A 23,528-nucleotide genomic window follows, 5' to 3' on the forward strand; every position below is an offset into this window, starting at 1 on the left:
CTAGAGAGCAGGAGGTCCTGGGAGGAGCGGAGGGGACGATTTGGGTGATATCTGCAGATAAGGTTGGTAATGTAGATGGGGGCGATGTTGTGGATGGCCTTGTATGTTGTGGTTAGCATTTTGAATTTTATACGATGGGGTAGGGGAAGCCAGTGAAGAATTGGCATAGAGGAGCAGCAACATGTTTGTTATTTTTTTAATTTGAGCCTTTATTATCACTTTAAACATTTACATAGCACATTTAAAACAACTTCAAATTTGTTTGTGTTAAAATAGTGTTAAGACTAGATGTACAATTTAACATATACTCTACACCAGCCTTTCTCAACTGTTTTACCATGGAGGAACCTTTAAAATAACTATTTTGTCTGAGGGGACCCCTACTAATAATTACTATATTTTCAGTGCAGGGTACATTAGCAAGAACAATGGGTTGAGATATAAGGAAAAAAGAATAAAGACTGTGGTGTGCTTGATGTATTTGACACCTTGAATCACTCTATTTGACAAAAGTATTCTCAGTAATAATAATGAATTTAAGCAAATACTAAACATAGCCAGAAGAGTAAAACAGATAGTAAAAATGTATGCATTCTCTCACATTGTTGCTCAGTGGAGCAATGTCGACTTAAATTGGTGGTCAGAAAAATGCTTCTTTACATTGGTGGTGCATGAGATGGGGGGGACCACCCTAGGGTCACAAAGTACCCGGGTTGAGAAAGGCTGCTTTGTACAGTCTAGGAATGTTAAAAATAGGGGTTTTCTCATTGAAAAATGTTCACTCACTGCTATGGTGAAAGCTACACCATCTCACCGCCATATTACAGAAATAGACACTGGATTGCATTGACTCTGCTTTCAGGGTATTGGACAATAATCCCACCCTGTGACCCTTCTGCTCACCTAGAATAAACACAATGATATGCAGTTATGCCCACTGGGTATTGGATTACTCACCTGCACTCTTTGCTATACTTTCTAGTGAGCTAACCAGCAACCAGCAACACCCATGGAAAAATGCCGACCGCTTGGGTTAGATCTAAACACAGAAGCAAGCATGGCAGAAGATACTCAGAGCCACCTGCAAGTTTGTGATGAGAGGCACTCCAAAAATAAGGTTCCTGAGATGGTCTCACTGGTGAAAGTCAATAGACAAGCTAAGGATTACACAGAGCTAAGTGGTCCCAGAAGATGAGACAGACAATGTAAGGGAACCCAAAGCTGAGAATCAAAACAGAGGGGGAGCCAATGCACAGTTAGGGCAAGGAGAATACCAGTGCGCTCAGGAAAAGTGAGGTCCACAACTTAGGCCAATCCAAAACAAAATAAAAAGCCATATTCACAAACGAACAAATTGTTAAAAAAATGCTTCTAAAAAAGAAGCTGGTTCAATCAGGCCAAATGCCGAGCCATGTCCTTGTAGCTGTACAGGACACCTGGGTCTATAAAGAAATGCTGTTTTACGCACATGGTCTCTGTGAAGGATTCTGCAGTGTGGTGGGGTTCAACAGAGGGGTCCAAAGAGCAAGGGGACTCAGGAAATGCATCAACTACCTTGTTGGATGAAAGACCTGCAGGTGACATTATGTATTTGTACAGAGTACCATCATGTGAGGGGCATGAGTAGCTGATTTTGCACCTTATAACATATGCACCATAACTGGTAAGCCTTTGCTAGGGACACGGTGTTAACCATGACTCGTCATCCCCTACAACCAACCCCTCCTTTCCTTTCTACATGGTCTTCCTTGGTTCACGGCTTTAATTGAATTAGTACAATATAAGGCACAGAATATTTCTGCTGCTCCCCTCCTTCGCTTTTTTATGGCTTTAACTTTATTGGAGTAATGTCACCTCACAGGTGTGGGTGGACACTGTTTATGGTGGTACCTGGTGGTTGGTACAGTTACTTGGTGCTTGAATCTTGAAAGAATGAGCAGGTGGTTTGGTTAAAGTTTTAACGGTGGCACTGGTCTGTGTGTTTAATGTGAACGTTGTGGTACAACAAAGGTTAAAGGTTATCATATTTGTTTCAAACTCAACTAAGGGGCCACGGGCATAATTTTCTACACTTTGGTTTCATGGTTTTCTTTACTAGCATGATTGATCAGACGGTTATAGCTGGGTGGAATCAGGGTGGTTATTTGTGGAGTTGTACAGTCCCCATGCATTATTCTACTAGGGCAGCTGCTCTCTAACACACACCATCTGCTTATCCTCTCCCCTTTGAAAACAGCCTTTGCTTCCAGCCCAGCCATTTGCTAGCCATTTTAAGTCAAAATGACTTCCTCACTGGCAGAATGAAGCAGTAGTCACAAAGTTCAATGTGTACTATGCTTTGCTGGCTACTGCCTACAGTTAACTTGCAATGCAGGTTCTGTAGCTATTTTTATAGAAGAAAAGAAACCTGTACGGGTGCCCTACTAGGGTTGCCACATCATCCCTTTAATCCAGGACACGCATTAATTACACAGGTTTTGTGGCTGATTAAGGTGGTAATTAAACTCACTTGGTGCCTTATCTGCATTAAATCAGCCTCAGAACCTGTGGAATTAATATGTGTCCTAGATTAAAGGGATGTCCCACCAGTTCAGAGGCATCGAATCGGGGAAGGCAGTTTTTATGACACACATATGAGACTCTCAAAGAGAGTGAGCTTTATCCTTTTTCATAAAATTTGCTCAGATTACCAAAGAACCTAACACAGGCTCTTGTGACCCCCAGCCCTCCACCTAGAGTTGCCACCTCATCCCTTTAAACCCGAACACATATTAATTACAGAGGTTCTGTGGCTGATTAAAGTGGTGTTCCGGCCGAATTTATACTTTTTAAATAAAAATACCCTTATAATACACAAGCTTAATGTATTCTAGTAACGTTAGTCTGTAAACTAAGGTCTGTTTTGTTAGTTTATAGCAGTAGTTTGTTATTTTATAAACTTACAGCAGGCCGTGGCCATCTTAAGTGTGGGCATCTAAAGCCAGACTGTATTTCTTCCTGGATCTCATCCTTGCAGATCTCGCACATGCTCAGTGCAGCACAAGCAGTGTAATAGGTTTCAGGTCAGGTTTCCATAGCAACGGCAGTTTCAGAGGAAGTTGCCACCCCGCATTGCAAACAGGAAATGATGTGATGGGACGCAGCCAGGGAGGAGGAAGTGAAAAATGAATACAGCAAATATACAGTAGGTGCTGAGAAATTTTTTTTAAAAATATCCAATTCGTTTACAGTGCACAGTTTAGTGAGGGATGCTGAAGAGTTGTAAAAGTGGGTGGAACTCCACTTTAAGGTGGTAATTAAACTCACTTGTTGCCTTATCTGCATTTAATTAGCCTCAGAACCTGTGTAATTCAAAGGGGATGAGGTGGCAACCCCACCTCCACCCCTCTACCTGAAAGCACAAAAAAACCTTCAGCTACTTCCCAAGACCCCACCACCATACACCACATTTCTGCTGTGTTAGTTTACTAGTAAGTTTGTGTGATGCAGGACCCTATCTTGTGGAGGTCTTTGTCAATCCATCAGTGCCTACATGCCTTCTTTATACATATTAGGTTGCACTACCATTATGGTTATTATTACCCATTATCTGCAGCTGGGTATCCTTCTCCTTCCTCTCCATGTTGTACTTCACAGAACATGTATAGGTCCCATCATCAAAGATTGATACATTAGATATATATAGAGAAGCATCTCCATCTCTTGCGGCTTGGTCATTGAAAGACATCCGAGGCTGCAGACTGAGGCCTTCATTGTTATATGTCAGAATTTCTTTACTCTTGAAGTACCATTTTATAATAAAGAATGAAGGTCCCACAGAAGGGTTATCCACTGAGAAGGTGCAACCAAGAACAATATTAGAGCCTCTAAATGTCCGCTGAGTAGGAGAAATGTAAAGTTCCATCGCTGCACCTGTGAGGAGAGTGAGAAGGAGAAATATTGTAGATTACACATAACATTCTAATATTTATATCTGTATCTATAGTGTTTTCCTTGTAAGTGAAAAAAACAAAAAAACAGAAATGTGATTGTCGCCTGTCACTGATTCACTTTGCCGGTGCTCAACCAAAGGAACAGGATCACGTGCTGAAGGCCATGGCAGGTGGTAAGAAGATTCTCAGGTTACAAACATTGCTGGTTACATTTCCATTCATACTACGAAAATGGCAAATAAAAAGAGTAATAGGGTGATACAGTTCCAAGAAGGTGCTGCTCTAGCTTACTCCCCTTAGTTAGTGGTTGCCCATTCATTTAGTCACAGACAAATATGCACATATAGTATTGTATGACAACACACCAAAAAGTGCATTTGGCTTCCTTATTCTTTCACAAACGTAGCCTGACAGGATACAACAGGAATGAAGATGTTATTTACAGGGTTTGCAAATGTGTGAAACATATAAGAGGGACTTTAATTATTGTCGCATCCTGTCACACTAAAGCCTCGTACACACGGATTTTTCAACGGGAAATGTGTGATGACAGGCTGTTGGCGGAAAATCCGACCGTTTGTACGCTCCATCGGACAATTGTTGGATTTTCCGCGGACAAATGTTGGATGGCAGGCTTATAAATTTTCCGCGGACAAATGTCTGTTGTTGGATTTTCAAACACGTACAAACACGCATGCTCGGAAGCAAGGAAGAGCCAGAAGCGGTCGGTCTTGTAAACTAGCGTTCATAATGGAGAATTAACCACTTGAGCCCCGGACCATTATGCTGCCTAAGGACCAGAGGTCTTTTTCCAATTTGGCACTGCGTCGCTTTAACTGCTAATTGCGCGGTCATGCAATGCTGTACCCAAACGAAATTTGCGTCCTTTTCTTCCCACAAATAGAGCTTTCTTTTGATGGTATTTGATCACCTCTGCGGTTTTTATTTTTTGCGCTATAAACGGAAAAAGACCAAAAATTTTGAAAAAAAATGATATTTTCTACTTTTTGTTATAAAAAAAATCCAATAAACTAAATTTTAGTCATACATTTAGGCCAAAATGTATTCTGCCACATGTCTTTGGTAAAAAAAATGTCAATAAGCGTATATTTATTGGTTTGCGCAAAAGTTATAGCGTCTACAAACTAGGGTACATTTTCTGGAATTTACACAGCTTTTAGTTTATGACTGCCTATGTCATTTCTTGAGGTGCTAAAATGACAGGGCAGTACAAAACCCCCACAAATGACCCCATTTTGGAAAGTAGACACCCCAAGGAAATTGCTGAGAGGCATGTTGAGCCCATTGAATATTCATTTTTTTTGTCCCAAGTGATTGAAAAATGACAAAAAAAAAAAAAAAAAAAAATATTTACAAAAAGTTGTCACTAAATGATATATTGCTCACACAGGCCATGGGCCTATGTGGAATTGCACCCCAAAATACATTCAGCTGCTTCTCCTGAGTATGGGGATACCACATGTGTGGGACTTTTTGGGAGCCTAGCCGCGTACGGGACCCCGAAAACCAAGCACCGCCTTCAGGATTTCTAAGGGTGTAAATTTTTGCTTTCACTCTTCACTGCCTATCACAGTTTCGGAGGCCATGGAATGCCCAGGTGGCACAAAACCCCCCAAAATGACCCCATTTTGGAAAGTAGACACCCCAAGCTATTTGCTGAGAGGCATATTGAGTCCATGGAATATTTTATATTTTGACACAAGTTGCGGGAAAGTGACACTTTTTTTTTTTTTTTTTCATAAAGTTGTCACTAAATGATATATTGCTCACACAGGCCATGGGCCTATGTGGAATTGCACCCCAAAATACATTTAGCTGCTTCTCCTGAGTATGGGGATACCACATGTGTGGGACTTTTTGGGAGCCTAGCCGCTTACGGGACCCCGAAAACCAATCACTGCCTTCAGGATTTCTAAGGGTGAAAATTTTTGATTTCACTCTTTACTGCCTATCACAGTTTTGGAGGCCATGGAATGCCCAGGTGGCATAAAACCCCCCCAAATGACCCCATTTTGGAAAGTAGACACCCCAAGCTATTTGCTGAGAGGCATGGTGAGTATTTTGCAGCTCTCATTTGTTTTTGAAAATGAAGAAAGACAAGAAAAAACATTTTTTTTTTTCTTTTTTCAATTTTCAAAACTTTGTGACAAAAAGTGAGGTCTGCAAAATACTCACTATACCTCTCAGCAAATAGCTTGGGGTGTCTACTTTCCAAAATGGGGTCATTTGGGGGGGTTTTGTGCCACCTGGGCATTCCATGGCCTCCGAAACTGTGATAGGCAGTGAAGAGTGAAATCAAAAATTCACGCCCTTAGAAAGCCTGAAGGCGGTGCTTGGTTTTCGGGGTCCCGTACGCGGCTAGGCTCCCAAAAAGTCTCACACATGTGGTATCCCCATACTCAGGAGAAGCAGCAGAATGTATTTTGGGGTGTAATTTCACATATTCCCATGGCATGTTTGAGCAATATATCATTTAGTGACAACTTTGTGCAAAAAAAAAAAAAAAAAAAAAAAATTTGTCTCTTTCCCGCAACTTGTGTCGCAATATAAAATATTCCATGGACTCGACATGCCTCTCAGCAAATAGCTTGGGGTGTCTACTTTCCAAAATGGGGTCATTTGGGGGGGTTTTGAACTGTCCTGGCATTTTATGCACAACATTTAGAAGCTTATGTCACACATCACCCACTCTTCTAACCACTTGAAGACAAAGCCCTTTCTGACACTTATTGTTTACATGAAAAAGTTTTTTTTTTTTGCAAAAAAATTACTTTGAACCCCCAAACATTATATATTTTTTTAAAGCAAATGCCCTACAGATTAAAATGGTGGGTGTTTCATTTTTTTTTTTCACACAGTAATTGCGCAGCGATTTTTCAAACGCATTTTTTGGGGAAAAAACACACTTTTTTAAATTTTAATGCACTAAAACACACTATATTGCCCAAATGTTTGATGAAATAAAAAAGATGATCTTAGGCCGAGTACATGGATACCAAACATGACATGCTTTAAAATTGCGCACAAACGTGCAGTGGCAACAAAATAAATACATGTTTAAAAGCCTTCAAAAGCCTTTACAGGTTACCACTTTAGATTTACAGAGGAGGTCTACTGGAAAAATTACTGCACTCGATCTGGCCTTCGCGGTGATACCTCACATGCATGGTGCAATTGCTGTTTACATATGACGCCAGACCGCCGCTTGCGTTCGCCTTAGCGCGAGAGCAGGGGGCGACAGGGGTGCTTTTTTTTTTTTTTTTTTTTTCTTTATTATTTTTTTGCTTTTTTAATCTTACTTTTAAACTGTTCCTTTCATATTTTTTTTTTTAATCATTTTTATTGTTATCTCGGGGAATGTAAATATCCCCTATGATAGCAATAGGTAGTGACAGGTACTCTTTTTTGAAAAAATTGTGGTCTATTAGACCCTAGATCTCTCCTCTGCCCTCAAAGCATCTGACCACACCAAGATCGGTGTGATAAAATGCTTCCCCAATTTCCCAATGGCGCTATTTACATCCGGCGAAATCTAAGTCATGAAATACTCGTAGCTTCCGGTTTCTTAGGCCATAGAGATGTTTGGAGCCACTCTGGTCTCTGATCAGCTCTATGGTCAGCTGGCTGAATCACCGGCTGCATTCTCAGGTTCCCTGTTGAGACAGGAGAGCCAGAGAAAAACACGGAAGACGGTGGGGGTGGGGGGGGCATTCCCTCCCACGGCTTGTAAAGGCAGTCTAGAGGCTAATTAGCCACTAGGATTGCTTTTACATGAAAGCCGACCGCTGGCTGAAAAGAATGATACCAAGATGATACCTAAACCTGCAAGCATCATTCTGGTATAACCACTCAAAGTCGTGAATGGCGTACCTGAAGACAAAAAAATGGTTAACAATGGTTAACAATAAAGCACAGTAAACAGTAAAGTATAAATAATTACACACCTGAAAAACAAACATGATAAAACATAATAACAATAACAATAACAATAAAACATTGCAGAATAGAATACAGTAAAAAAGAGCAGAACAATAGAGAGAGAGAATAGAGAGAGAGAGAACAATAAAACGACAACTATTTTTTTTTTATTTCATATTTTTTTTTTTTTTTACACTTTTTTTGTAACTAACTTTTATAACGGTAACCGGTTCCAGGTTCGGGTCTCTCAAAATGCGATGGCATCTTGGGAGACCCTGTGAAAGTGTGCCTAGTCTGTGCAATGCTGTACTCTATGCTAATACTCAACTAATGAATGGTAGCGTTCAAAACATTCACCAATGCAAAGACCAGGATTGTCAGGACAGGAGGGACAATAATAGCGGGTGTCACGCCTATATCCGCGCTTGCTGCAGACACAACATCTTTTTTGGGGGGTTCGCTGGGTAGGGGTACTCGGGAGGACATAAAGAAAATGCCTCTCATGCAGCCGACTGCATTTGGTTGGGGATGTGAATGGGGGAAGTACGGGCGCTGCAGAAGTGGTGGGTTCCCAATTAGGATTGGCGAATGCAGCAGGAAGGGCACTATGGGCACGACGGGCCTGTGTTTGTCTTCTTGGTGGCAGCGGGACACTACTTGTGCTTGCCACCTCACCAGCTTGAACTGCACTTATGGGACTCGCCACGTCACCAAGTGTTACTGCAGTGCTGGTTTGACTACGACCGGGGTGTACTAGGCCGCTGGTGCTTGCCAGTTCCCCAAAACGCTACCAAAAAACTGTTAGCGATCGCAGGGATCAGGCCTGACTCTGCGAACGCTGCAGTTATGCGTTTAGTGTTTTGTAAGTGACAGTGATCAATCGATACTGCACTTGGGTGGGCTGGGCTGGGCCGGGCGGAGGGGCAAAACGCAGGTGCTAGCAGGTATCTGGGCTGATCCCACTAACACTGCGTTTTTGGGAACCCTAAACTGCTGGGGACGCTAGTATAGATCTGATCGGATCAGATATTGATGCGATCAGATACTATACCACTAAGGGAGGTGTACGGTGTGTGCGTGGGTGTTAGCGGTACTGGCGCTAACCTGACGCTGCCTGGGGCTGGTGCTTGCCAGTTCACCAAAACGCTACAAAAAAAACTGTTAGCGATCGCAGGGATCAGGCCTGACTCTGCGAACGCTGCAGTTATGCGTTTAGTGTTCTGTAAGTGACAGTGATCGATCGATACTGCACTTGGGTGCGCTGGGCTGGGCCGGGTGGAGGGGCAAAACGCAGGTGCTAGCAGGTATCTGGGTTGATCCCGCTAACACTGCGTTTTTGGGAACCCTAAACTGCTGGTGACGCTAGTATACATCTGATCGGATCAGATATTGATCCGATCAGATACTATACCACTAAGGGAGGCGCATGCTGTGTGCGTGGGTGTTAGCGGTACTGGCGCTAATCTGACGCTGCCTGGGGCGACGCATATCACCGCCGGGTGATCAGGGGGCTAAACCTTTATTCGGTAATAAACGGCGGGTGCCCTGACACTATAAAAAAAAAAAAAACTAACCAGCGTCAACCGTAACGGTTATACGGTGATCAGTGGTGAAAGGGTTAACTAGGGGGCAATCAAGGGGTTAAAACATTTATTAGATAGTATATGGGGGTCCCTGTCGCTATAAAACGCTGACGGCGAACCTAAATATTTACCTCACTAACTAGCGTCACCAGCGACACTAATACAGCGATCAGAAAAATGATCGCTTAGCAACACTGGTGACAGGGGGTGATCAAGGGGTTAAAACTTTATTAGGGGGGGTTAGGGGGGTACCCTAGACCTACAGGGGGGTAACAGTAACTGTGCTAACACTGTAACTGTCACAAACTGACACAGCAGTAATCAGAAAAAAAAAAAAAAAAAAAAAACTGCTGGTGTCAGTTTGTGACAGGGGGGGGGGGTGATTGGGGGGGGATCGGGGGGGGGATCGGGGTGTAATGTGTGCCTGGCATGTTCTACTGTGTGTGTGTGTGTTAGTGCAGTCACTCACATGCCGTCTCTCCTCGGGCCGGAACGGAAACTACCGACCCGAGGGGAGAATACATCACTTCCTTTGCTGCTGTTTAGCATACAGCAGCAAAGGAGTGTTCCCATTGGCCGGCGGCGATCGCGAGGGGGGGGCCACGAACGGATGGCCTCCCCCTCGTCTCTGATCGCCGGGGGACAGAACGGGACCGCCTCGGGCGGCGGGGGGGGGTCCGATCGGACCCCCCACCCGCGGAAGGCAAATCACGTACCCTGTACGTGATTTTGCCTGTCCGTGCCGCCTTGCCGACGTACATCGGCGTGAGGCGGTCGTCAAGTGGTTAACATTCATGACGCAGCAAATTATGAAATCTCCAAATGCAGCGCATCATTTCTCTTCTTTAATGGGATAATAATGAAGCTGCTTTGCTGGTGATACTGATGGAGTTCTGCCAAACGTATTTTAAAAGGCTTTTGTTTTCTAGTGATATCAAGAATAATATTATTATGCTTGTTTTTTTTTTTTTTGGGCAAGTTACCACAACACCATTATCCTGTAGTTTTTAAGATCAAAGACACAACTATGTTGGTGACCCTTGTTAATTTTACATTGTATTTTATAAAATGTAACTGCCTACTCCCAGACTGTCATTTGAAGTAAAACAAATAGCCAAGTATTATTCTCCACAATTTTTTTATTATTTACTTTTTTATCCATTCTGAAAATCATCCGGATTATTCTCCTGGAGCTCCCGCAGCAAAGGCATATGACATAATTGGTTACTATTAATAAAGCAACCAATTTTTGGTCCAAGAAATCCTCCTCCTCCTGTTCCTGGACTGGACTTGGGTCAAAGCAAGGCCAATAATAAATACTACGTTATCTCCTCTGATTCCACAACATGTCTGGTTGACGAACGGCCGTTCAGAAACGAAGAGTCGAGGTAGAGGGGAGGACAGGGTGGGAGCGGCCAGGTGGAGGGGAAGAGAGGGTGGATGCCGCCAGGTGGAGGAGAGGACAGGTTGGATGCAGCCAGGTGGAGGGGATGACAGAGTGGAAGCAGCCAGGTGGAGGGGAGGAGAGGGTGGGAGCAGCCAGGAAGCCTGCATCCCTGCCCCCTCCATCCCCCTCACTCCCCCCACCTGGAGGTAAGTTCTTACCTTGGATGATAATAATAGAATCACTGACTCCCTCCTCCTACCTCATGGTCCCTCTTCTCCTCACTTCCTCTTTCCCTTCCCGCTTCGCATTTTGGGAGCTGCAGTCCTCTCAGGGAATCATCCTGGGGCCTGCTGGTATCCAGTGCTACATGTCCCATAATCCGCTAGCTGCTAGTTTCCCAGCCATTGGTCCTGAATGTAGCCAATAGGAGGGCATTGCCAGGTGAATGCTCGGCTCAAGGAGGAGAAGGAGGGGTGGAAATCCCCCACAACTGCGCCTCTGCCTGTGTCACTCCCTTCACTGAGCCTATCAGTTTCGGCACTGCTGTCCTGTGTCCTGGGGCAGCAATGGCAGATGGGGGGGTTGGCATCAGCACAGCCTGCTCACCATTTTCTGGGGGAGGGGGGCAGTTGACCTGCGGCTAGTGACGTAATTTCCCGGTGGCGCACTGTCTCCTGGGAGCTTGGCGTCATAATTCCCAGGAATCAGTGTGGAACGCCGTCGCTCAGCATCGCGAGATTTCATTGTGAGATTTATTTGTTGCCATCACAACGGGGTGGGCACTTCCGATGACAACGCCCGTTGTGATGGCAACGTCAGAAGTGTACGGCGCTGCGAGCCGCACATACTGCGCATGCGCGAGAACGGGCGGTGTATGCTGGTCGTTCAGCTGCACCGTATCCCGGAAGATAGTGCTTGTGGGCTTCACATGCTCACAAACACTATGGAAAATGCCAGGAGAGAAGAGTATAAGATATCTTACGATAGGAAATCGGCAAACAAGCGGCGATAGATCCCTAAAACGTGAGTACCATAGGCGTGTGCACAGGGTGTGCCGAGTGTGCAAATTGAACTACAGCTCTTTCCTTCCTATATATATTTAAAGCTGTTGGGGGAATGAAAACATCCCATTTACACTGGAAGCCTGCCAGCATTTCCTGTAGAGCAGAGTGAAGATCTCAGTGATCAGTCCAAACCAGTTGTTCACAGCTAGGTTGTGTTTGGGTTTGGGTTGGGACCGAACCGAACCGATGTTTGGTGGAACCTGGATGCAAGCTGCAATTGCCAAGCTGCTGGCAAGGGAATCCCCAGTTCGAAGCTGCACAAATACAAAGGAATGATGATGCTTGTGACACCATTGATCGAATATGGCCACATAGCCCAGTGATGACAGCTTACTTCCAGGTTCTGTCAAACTTGGGATCGGACTGAACCCGAGCTCATCACAGCACATGACGATTATCAGCCATTACATAAGAGTTTTTTTTTTCTTTACACGTATTAAACAGATATAACAAAATATTTTCAATGGTATATTAAAAGTTGAAGTTCAGTAATCATCTTTATTCCATATTTTGGTCCAGCTTTGAACAATTTATATATGTATATCTCATACCTAAGAGACCCCTGTGGAGGCTGACAGTCACGGTAGTAGTCTGTGTTACTAGCAGTGATGGCTGCAATCTTCAAAGTTCAGCGAGGGTTCTGTGTGAGCGGGCACTGCCCTCATTCATAGAACGCCTTGGAGGCTGATTTACTAAAACCAGAGGGTGCAAAATCTGGTGCAGCTCTGCATACAAACCAATCAGCTTCCAGGTTTTATTATCAAAGCTTAATTACCAATTCAGCCCCGGAAGATTTGGCTGCTCAATGACCGGGCCATTTTTTGCGATACGGCACTGCGTCGCTTTAACTGACAATTGCGCGGTTGTGCGACGCTGTAACCAAACAAAATTGACGTCTTTTTTTTCCCACAAATAGAGCTTTCTTTTGGTGGTATTTTATCATCTCTGCGGTTATAAAACAGAAATAAATGCTGGACAGGTTATTCAAAAGATTCACATCAAAATCAAAATAACAGCAGACAGGAGAAGAGCTGACGTTTCGCACTAACGTTAGTGCTTACCCATAGCTTTTATTTTTTGTGCTATAAACAAAAAAAGAGTGACAACAATATTCTGTACTTTTTGTTATAATAAATATCCCCATTTTTTTTTTAAAAAAGCTAATTTTTTTCCTCATTTTAGGCCGATATGTATTCTTCTACATATTTTTGGTAATAAAAATCGCAAAAAGCGTATATTGATTGGTTTGCGCAAAAGTTATAGCGTCTACAAATAAGGGGATAGATTTATGGCATTTTTATTATTATTTTTTTTTTTTACTAGTAATGGCGGCGATCTGCGATTTTTATCATGACTGTAACATTATGGCGGACACATCGGAAACTTTTGACACATTTTTGGGTCAATTGACAATTATACAGCAATCAGTGCTATAAAAATGCACTGATTACTGTATAAATGTCACTGGCAGGGAAGGGGTTAACACTAGGGGGAAGGCCGCAGTATAATGACGGCGGCTGGTCGACAACTGGTTAAACAAGCTGAAGCTAAAAACTGATTGGCTACCACCATGCACAGCTGCACCAGATTTTGCACTCTCCAGTTTTAGTAAATCAACCCCCTTGCATATTTTCAATAAATACAAGGCGTTGGGGTTGATTTACTAAAGGCAAATAAAAATAAACGATGTACTTGAGGTGCAGTTGCATTCTGCAAGAGCAGTTGCTCCAGAGCTTACTAAGCGAGGGTGAAGCTCTGCTGGTTTCCATTATCCAATCATGTGCAAGCAAAAATGCTGTTTTTATTTTTTATTTTGCAAAGTGAATCGTTACCTCATTTACTAAGCTCTGGAGCAACCGTACTTGTAGAGCGTAACTGCACTTTACAAAGTGCACAATCTTTTTTGCCTTTAGCAAATCAACTCTTTGTCTGATTGGATGCAGTGAACAGGAGGGGTGGATGATGTTACTATCTACCCTCATCCAATCAGAAAAACTTTGTATTCACGGGGGGAAAAAATGACAAGGTGTTCTCTGATTGGTGGCAGTGACAAGCAAGCGACCCCCCTGTATTCAGTGTGCAGAGAGGAATCTGCTTGAGCAAATGCTGGAAGATTGCTGCTATCACTGTATGTACAGAAGTTTTCAGCATTCCCAGAGGCCTTTGTGCCAAGTTAGACCAACGTAAGTTGACAATAAAGCTACTTTCTGGTGATTTACAACCATACCTCCCAACTTTTTGAGATGGGAATGAGGGACACCTATCAGCAAAAGTATGCAGGCATAGGACACACCCCTTGCCACGCCCCCTTAAAGGAGAATTGTACAAAAAATCAAGATTTGTTAAACCCACAAGTGTTTTTTTTACTATTCCTTTACCAAAATGAGGGACAAATGAGGAGGAAAGAGGAACAGAGACATTGCTCCAAATCAGGGACAGTCCCTCGAAATCAGGATCAGTTGGGAGGTATGTTACAACCATGAGAGACACAGGAAATCCTTTTTGCCTGTGACCTGTGCGATCAAATTATATAATTCTTCTCTGTGAGTGCTAAATGTAAGGATTTCATCTGGTTTATGATCCCGATTTTTATATAGTTTTTATATTATGTTATTATTAGGTTAACTACACTATACTACTAAAAGTATTGGGACGCCTGCCTTTACACACACATGAACTGTAATGGCAACCCAGTCTTAGTCCGTAGGGTTCAATATTGAGTTGGCCCACCCTTTTCAGCTATAACAGCTTCAACTCTTCTGGGAAGGCTGTCCACAAGGTTTAGGAGTGTGTCTATGGGAATGTTTGACCATTCTTCCAGAAGCGCATTTGTGAGGTCAGGCACTGATGTTGGATGAGAAGGCCTGGCTCACAGTCTCCGCTCTAATTCATCCCAAAGGTGTTCTATCGGGTTGAGGTCAGGACTCTGTGCAGGCCAGTCAAGTTCCTCCACCCCAAATTTGCTTATCCGTGTCTTTATGGACCTTGCTTTATGCACTGGTCCAAATCATTTGGTGGAAGGGGGATTATGGTGTGTGGTTGTTTTTCAGGGTTTGAGCTTGGCCACTTTTAACAGTTTAAACAGGTTTTTATTTAGAAGTATTAGAATTGACATAGACACAATGTACAGACATATATATATATATAAATAAATGCATAAGGTCACAAAAACAGAGGCAATGGATCAAGTGGCAAATTAGGTGAAATGTGCAGCGCTTATGTGATCATATAAACCTTATCAAATAATATGAGTACAAAAAACGTGAATAATAAATGATGTGCTCAAAAATACTCCAAGCAGTCCTCTATTATGACATGTGATTTCTTATAACAGAGGAACTTGGACGTGTGATGTCCAAAAAAGAAAAAAGTCAGTGACAAGCTTCAGTCATGTGTGATGATAATCCTCAACCACATGTGGATATAATATAGTGACAGTCTTTAACTTCAAATATGTATGATGTAATAACAGTTAATAGTAGGTCCACCACCAAAGACACCAGAAGCTGCTTACCAGAGGGATTGACTCACCAGAGGGATTGACTCATTGGTGTACACCTAGTGAGTCAATCCCTCTGGTAAGCAGCTTCTGGTGTCTTTGGTGGTGGACCTACTATTAGCTGTTATTACATCATACATATTTGAAGTTTACCACTTACCAATCGGCCCATAGCCGAATGATGGCTGCAGGGCGGTTGGATAACTCTGGGAGGGCGTACTATGACGTCCTCCCAGAATTCCCCTCTCGGGGCGCGCACCCGAACACATCCGTGACCGCCGGGTCCAGGGGACCCGGCGCATCATGGATCTCAGTAAATGGCCGCTGATCGCGGCCGTTTACCATGTGATCGCTCCGTCAAATCACAGGACCTTTATTTTTTTTTTTTTTATTTCAGGCTTCCCAGCCTAGAGGTTAGATGTGGGGTCCTATTGATCCCATATCTCACTGTAAAGAGGACCTGTCATGCCATATTCCTATTACAAGGGATGTTTACATTCCTTGTAATAGGAATAAAAGTGGTCAAAAAAATTTTTGAGGGGAAAAAAGCATCAAACTAAAATAAAGTAAAATGAACAAAAAAAAAAAATAAAACAATTTTAAAGCGCCCCTGTCCCCATGTGCTTGCATGCAGAAGCGAACGCATACGTAAGTCCCGCCCACATATGAAAACGGTGTTCAAACCACACATGTGATGTATCGCTGCGATCGGTAGAGCGAGAGCAATAACTTTGGCCCTAGACCTCCTCTGTAACTCAAAACATGTAACCAGTAAAAATTTTTAAATCGTCGCTTAAGGGGGTTTTTGAGTAACGAAGTTTGGCGCCATTCCACAAGCGCGTGCAATTTTGAAAGGTGACATGTTGGGTATCTATTTACTCGGCGTAACTTCATCTTTCACATTATGCAAAAACATTGGGCTAACTTTACTGTTTTGGTTTTTTTTAAAGCACAAAACTGTTTTTTTTACAAAAAAAAAAGTGTTAAAAAAATTGCTGCGCAAATACCGTGCGAGATAAAAAGTTGCAATGACCGCCATTGTATTCTCTAGGGTCTTTGCTAAAATAACATATATAATGTTTTGGGATTCTATGTAATTTTCTAGCTAATAAATGATGATTTTTACATGTAGGAGAGAAATGTCAGAATTGGCCTGGGAGCTCCAGAACGCCTGAAGGTGCTCCGTGAATGTTGGGCCTCTGTATGTGGCCACGCTGTGTAAAAGACTTACACATGTGGTATCACCGTACTCGGGAGTAATAGCAAAATGTGTTTTGGGGTGTAATTTGTGGTATGCATATGCTGTGTGTGAGAAATAACCTGCTAATATGACAAAAAAAAAAGTAAATAAAAAAACTTGATTTTGCAAAGAATTGTGGGAAAAAATGACAACTTCAAAAAACTGACCATTCATCTTTCTAAATACCTTGGAATGTCTTCTTTCCAAAAAGGGGTCACTTGGGGGTATTTATACTTTTCTGGCATGTTAGGGCCTCAAGAAATGAGATAGGCCGTCAGTACTTCAGGTGTGATTAATTTTCAGATATTGGCACCATAGCTTTTGAACTCTATAACTTTCACAAAGACCAAATAATATCCACCGATTTGGGTAATTTTTACCAAAGATATGTAGCGGTATAAATTTTGGCCAAAATATATGAAGAAAAATTACTAATTTGCAAAATTTTATAACAGAAATTAAGAAAAATGCAATTTTTTACAGATTTTTCGGTCTTTTTTCTTTTATAGCGCAAAAAATAAAGAACCCAGCGGTGATTAAATACCACCAAAAGAAAGCTCTATTTGTGTGAAAAAAAGGACAAAAATTTCATATAGATACAGTGTTGCATGACTGAGTAATTGTCATTCAAAATGTGAGAGCACCAAAAGCTGAAAATTGGTCTGGTTAGGAAGGGGGTTTAAGTGCCCAGTGGTCAAGTGATTAAAGACTGTTACTATATTATACCCACATGTGGTTGAGGATTATCATCACACATGACTGAAGCTTGTCACTGACTTTTTTCTTTTTTGGACATCACACGTCCAAGTTCCTCTGTTTATAGACATCACATGTCATAATAGAGGACTGCTTGGAGTATTTTTGAGCACATCATTTATTATTCATGTTTTTTGTACTCATATTATTTGTTATGGTTTATATGATCACATAACCGCTGCACATTTCACCTAATTTGTCATTTTTGCAATTTTATCCACTGCTGTGCTGGCTGCTTTATTTTTTATTTTTTTTGAGACAGCGCGGTATATATTTGTTTATAATTTACAATGGATCAAGTGAAGCTGATAATAAGTGTCATGAGTAGAATACATCCTTAGGCAAATTGAACATTAGGACAATCGCATCCAACACTCTACTCCAGGGTGAAATGGGAGGGGGGGGGACGAAGAGGGAGGAGGAGCATGTTATGAGGTCGTCAAAACGAACATCACAAAAGTCACATAAGGCGCAATGGTGGCGCCTAGGACTTCACAATGAGCCTTAGGGCTCCAGGCCATTTGCATTGATCCATTGCGACCAGACCTTATCAAATTTTCTAGGACAGTTTCTGCTCTCATAGGTCAGCTTATACAATGGTAGGACAGAGTAAATCGTAGTTACCCACATGTGGTGCGTAGGAGGGGGACTTGGGCACTTAGTTCCACTGAAGGGAACTCTTAAGGCGTCAGCATTCGAAGATATTTTGGACAATTTAATGCTCCCAACTTTGTGGGAACAGTTTGGAGATGGCCCCTTCCTGTTCCAACATGACTGATCACCAGTGCACAAAGCAAGGTCCATAAAGACATGGAGGAGCGAGTTTGGGGGGGAGGAACTAGACTGGCCTGCACAGAGTCCTGACCTCAACCTGATAGAACACCTTTGGGATGAATTAGAGTGGAGACTGCAAGCCAGGCCTTCTCATCCAACATCAGTGCCTGACCTCACAAATGCGCTTCTGGAAGAATGGTCAAACATTCCCATAGACACACTCCTAAACCTTGTGGACAGCCTTCCCAGAAGAGTTGAACCTGTTATAGGTGCAAAGGGTGGGCCAACTCAATATTGAACCCTACGGACTAAGACTGGGATGCCATTAAAGTTCATGTGTGTGTAAAGGCAGGCGTCACAATACTTAGTAATATAGTGTAATGATTTTTGGGTAATGTTAGAGAAAGTGGTGTAATATGCATGTTGGTAGTTTAATCTGTGTTATTTCTTCATTCGGTGTTATTTATTCTATGTCGTATTTTAATAGGATGGTATGGTTGATTATAGTACAATATTGATTTTGTTTAATGTGGTATTAATTGATGTGATTGATTATTTTATTGTTGCTGCACCTTGTTATTGTGATTTTTGTGTTGTCTTGTTTAACCGATTGCCGACCAGCCGCCGTCATTTTACGGCGGCAGGTCGGCACGATCCGCGAACCATCGTAGCTATACATAGGCTCACGGGATCGGGATAGCAGGCACGCGTGCGCCGCCTGAGGCGCGCACTCGCTGCACAGCTGGGGTGCAGATGCCCGTGGCCGACGGTCGCGATGAGCTCCGGCCACGAGTGATCGCGGGCACGAGAGGCAGAACAGGGACGTGTGTTCCCTGTTCTGTGAGGCGTCACAGATCGTGTGTTCTATTATCTAGGCACCACGATCTGTCATCTCCTCTAGTCAGTCCCCTCCCCCTACAGTTAGAAACACACACAGGGAACACAGTTAACCCCTTGATCGCCCCCTAGTGTTAACCCCTTCCCTGCCAGTGACATTTACACAGTAATCAATGCATTTTTATAGCAGCATACCTCCCAACTGTCCCTGATTTCGAGGGACTGTCCCTGATTTGGAGCAATGTCCCTCTGTCCCTCTTTCCTCCTCATTTGTCCCTCATTTTGGTCTGATCTATATAGATGTATATAAAATGCACTTTTTATGTTTCAAAAAGTGTTTCCCAGCGCTAAACCTTTCATCCGAATTCTAAGTTGCTGCATTTGTACATTTTAAAAGCCAATATAAAGCAATAGTAGTGGTAAAAAAAGCACTTATGGATTTTATTTACTTTTTTTTGGTTAATTCTTCTTTAAGGGGGTGTGGCAGGGGGCGTGTCCTATGCCTACATACATTTGCTAGTAGGTGTCCCTCATTCCCATCTCAAAATGTTGGGAGGTATGTAGCAGTGATCGCTGTATAAATGACAATTGTCCCAAAATAGTGTCAAAAGTGTCCAATGTGTCCGCCATAATGTCGCAGTCCAGATAAAAATCACAGATCGCCGCCATTACTAATAAAAAAAAATAATAATAATAAAAATGCCATAAATCTATCCCCTATTTTGTAGACGCTATAACTTTTGCGCAAACCAATCAATATATGCTTATTGGGATTTTTTTTTTACAAAAATATGTAGAAGAATACATATTGGCCTAAACTGAGAAAAAATTTGCTTTTTAAAAAAAAAATGGGGATATTACAGCAAAAAGTAAAAATTTGCTGTAATAAAAAAAATTTGCTGTAATAAAAATGATTACAGCAAAAGCAAAATTATTGTGTTTTTTTCAAAATTGTCGCTCTTTTTTTGTTTATAGCGCAAAAAATAAAAACTGCAGAGGCGATCAAATACTACCAAAAGAAAGCTCTATTCGTGGGGAAAAAAGGACGTCAATTTTGTTTGGGTGCGACGTCGCACGTCCGCGCAATTGTCAGTTAAAGCGACGCAGTGCCGAATCACAAAAAATGGCCTGGTCATCGAGCAGCCAAATCTAACGGGGCTGAAGTGTTTAATGTAATTGTCTTTTAGTCATTTGTATTCCGAATCTGAATTTTTGAATTCCACTTGAAAATAAAGAATCTCATAACACAGGACCCAGAGAAATATAATAAACTGTTATCTGCTTCAACACTCCAATAGGAAGCGAAACCAGAATAGGGGAAGGTGAAGGTCCTTCTGCTTTCAAGTTCCAGAATGGAGATGGTGCAATATTACAGTACAGTCAGTCTTATACAGCTCTGATATCCCCGACCAGAAGGGACAATCAGAGACCTTTACTATATATATCTAATCTCTTCAGTTACATGAACACCCTCCACCCTTTCCTACATATCCGATGTAAATAATAATGTCTACTTACAGGTCTGGCCTAGGAGGAGAAGCAGCAGAATTCCCCGAAAATCCATAACTGGAGCATGGAGACGTTGTAAGGGGCGAGGGGACATTCTCACATTCTACTTTCACTTTCCTAACGGAAGAGCAGACCTTCTGGCAAGCTTCCCAACTGGATGAGACAACAGGAAACGCTCTACACAAGTTATTCAAGAATTCTTTCATTCTCCTGTTAAGCACAAGGGGATCTCCAACACTATTACAACAACATTTGCATAGACATTGGCCCAGGAAACGTGCATTTACAGTCATTCTGTGTGACCTGGGCAAATCTGAATGCTCTTTAGGCTATTTTCTCTTCCGAACGTATGTGCTTTTATTATGGGCAATAGTAAAATATTATTATTATTATTATTATGCACAATTTATATAACGCCAACAGTTTATGCAGTGCTTTACAATGTAGAAGGAGGGCAGCATAATTATGCCCCGTACACACGGTCGGATTTTTCAATGAAAATGTGTGATAGGACCTTGTTGTCGGAAATTCTGACCGTGTGTGGGCTCCATCACACATTTTCCATCGGATTTTCCGACGCACAAAGTTTGAGAGCTTGCTATAAAATTTTCCGACAACAAAATCCGTTGTCGGAGTTTCCAATCGTGTGTACACAAATCCGACGCACGAAGTGCCACGCATGCTCAGAATAAATAAAGAGATGAAAGCTATTGGCCACTGCCCCGTTTATAGTCCCGATGTACGTGTTTTACGTCACCGCGTTCAGAATGATCGGATTTTCCGACAACTTTGTGTGACCGTGTGTATGCAAGACAAGTTTGAGCCAACATCCGTCGGAAAAAATCCTAGGATTTTGTTGTCGGAATGTCCGATCAATGTCTGACCGTGTGTACGGGGCATTACAGTACAATACAGAAGGGACAGGAGGGCCCTGCTCGTAGAACTTACATTCTAAAGCAGGGGCCTTCAAACTACGGCCCTCCAGTTGTTCAGGAACTACAATTCCCATCATGCCTAGTCATGTCAGTGAATGTTTTACAATGGCTCATGGGACGTGTAGTTCCACAACAGCTGGAGGGCTGTAGTTTGAGGATCCCTGTTCTAAAGGGAGGGGGTGGTGGTACAAAAGGTAATAGATGCAGGGAATGATTTGATAGGAGTGGCTCAGGGACAGTTACGTGGGTGTGGGATAGGCTTCCCTGAATAAGTGAGTTTTCAGGGATCTCCTAAAGGTGGACAGGGTAGGGGCTGATACCGGGGCAGGGAATTCCAGAGGATGGGAGAGTCTCTGGAGAAGTCCTGAAGGCGAGCATGGGAGGAGGTAACAAGGGAGCTAGAGAGCAGGAGGTCCTGGGAGGAGCGGAGGGGACGATTTGGGCGATATCTGCAGATGAGGTTGGTGGTGTAGATGGGGGAGATGTTGTGGATAGCCTTGTATGTTATGGTTAGCATTTTGAATTTTACACGGTGGGGTAGGGGAAGCCAGTGAAGAGATTGGCAGAGAGGGGCAGCAGTCACGGATCGATTAGTGAGGTGTATTAGTCTAGCAGCAGCATTCATAATAGACTGAAGGGGGAATAGCCTGGGTTAGGGTAGGACCATTAAGGAGAGAGTTGCAGTAGTCAAGGTGGGAAATAATCAAGGAGTGAATAAGTTGCTTTGTGGTGTCATTAGTCAGGAAGGGTCGAATTCTGGAGATGTTGCGGAGGTTAAGGCGGCAGGATTTAGCCAGTGATTGGATATGGGGGCTGAAGGAGAGGTCAGAGTCAAGGAATACACCCAGGACCCTGGCATGTGTGGAGGGACCAATGGTTGTGTTGTTGATCTTAATGGTAAAGTCATGGGGGGGGACGGGGACTGGGAAGGAGGAAATATAACAAGCTCAGTTTTAGAATTACTGAGTTTGAGAAAATGGTGTGACATCCATACCGAGATGTCATTCAGTAAGTTTGAGATCTGTGAGGAGATCGAGGGGGCAAGTTGAGGAGTGGAGAGATAGATCTGGGTGTCATCGGCATAGAGGTGGTATTGGAAGCCATGGGAGGTTATCAACTAAACAAAGCCGCCGGCTCTCACCGCTGTCAGTCTGCGATCGTGACAGGGAAGACTACCCTGCAGTAGAACGATCTCAAAACGAGGCTTGAATCGCTCGTAGAGCGCAGCGTGGAAGGGATGACACTGATGGAGGTGCGGAGGACGGTCTATGTGGACAACTTTACCCCGGATGCCTGCATGCTTAGATGTGCCTGTTTTAATGATCAACCATGTAAGTTGCTAAATGTTGTACCTTCATTAAATGTAACCATATTGCTACACTTAGAGGCGCCTCTCTACTCTTTTATACTCAGTTGTGACATGACGCTACTCTTATACCAAGACATCGCTTGTATATCAAGTCAAAATTTTATTTTAAAATTTAGCTTGTCTTTGCAAAACGCTCTCAAACCAAGGTTTTATTGTGTTGAAAAAAGCTACCTGGTTGAGAAAAGGGGCTGGAGACCTACTGCCACATCCCAAACAGAGAGAGAAGAAAATGGATGGGTGCACTCCCGGAACTTTGAAAGCAGTGGTCAAGCCAGAACAAAGAGTAGAAAAGTATAGTAAAAGTACAAAAATGTTATTATAATATATAAAATTATAGTACAAACATCACAAAAAACAGCATTAAAACCAAAATTTGTAGCCATACATAGTACAATACAGAGCTGATGTCATGGACATACAGTTGGTCTCGTGGTAGGAGGCCAAACCACAGACAATTACATGGCAGATCCCAAAATGTTTCGGAATACAATAACTTCCTTCTTCAGGGGATGATTAACCGCTTCAGCCCGAAAGATTTTACCCCCTTCCTGACCAGAGCACTTTTTGCGATTTGGCACTGCGTCGATTAAACTGACAATTGCGCGGTCATGCGACGTTGTACCCAAACTAAATTGACCTCCTTTTTTCCCCCACAAATAGAGCTTTCTTTTGGTGGTATTTGATCACCTCTGCGGTTTTTATTT

At 42.8% G+C, this 23,528-nt stretch overlaps 1 protein-coding gene across 2 annotated transcripts in view; it reads right to left on the reverse strand.

The window, feature by feature from the left end:
• Nucleotides 1-20,678, reverse strand: part of LOC141148566 (natural cytotoxicity triggering receptor 3 ligand 1-like) — a 31,705-nt gene extending 11,027 nt beyond the window's left edge. For both annotated transcript variants that reach the window (XM_073636126.1, XM_073636125.1), the window contains exons 1-2: nt 20,530-20,678; nt 3,583-3,912 (exon numbers count right to left, since the gene is read on the reverse strand). In XM_073636126.1, coding sequence (XP_073492227.1) covers nt 3,583-3,912; nt 20,530-20,614 — 415 coding nt within the window. In that variant the 5' untranslated portion in view covers nt 20,615-20,678. The remainder of the gene's footprint in view (nt 1-3,582; nt 3,913-20,529) is intronic.
• Nucleotides 20,679-23,528: the final 2,850 nt, after the last annotated feature.

This window comes from Aquarana catesbeiana, linkage group LG06 (assembly GCF_042186555.1).
Source record: "Aquarana catesbeiana isolate 2022-GZ linkage group LG06, ASM4218655v1, whole genome shotgun sequence".
In the NCBI taxonomy this organism is placed as follows: Eukaryota; Metazoa; Chordata; class Amphibia; order Anura; family Ranidae; genus Aquarana; species Aquarana catesbeiana.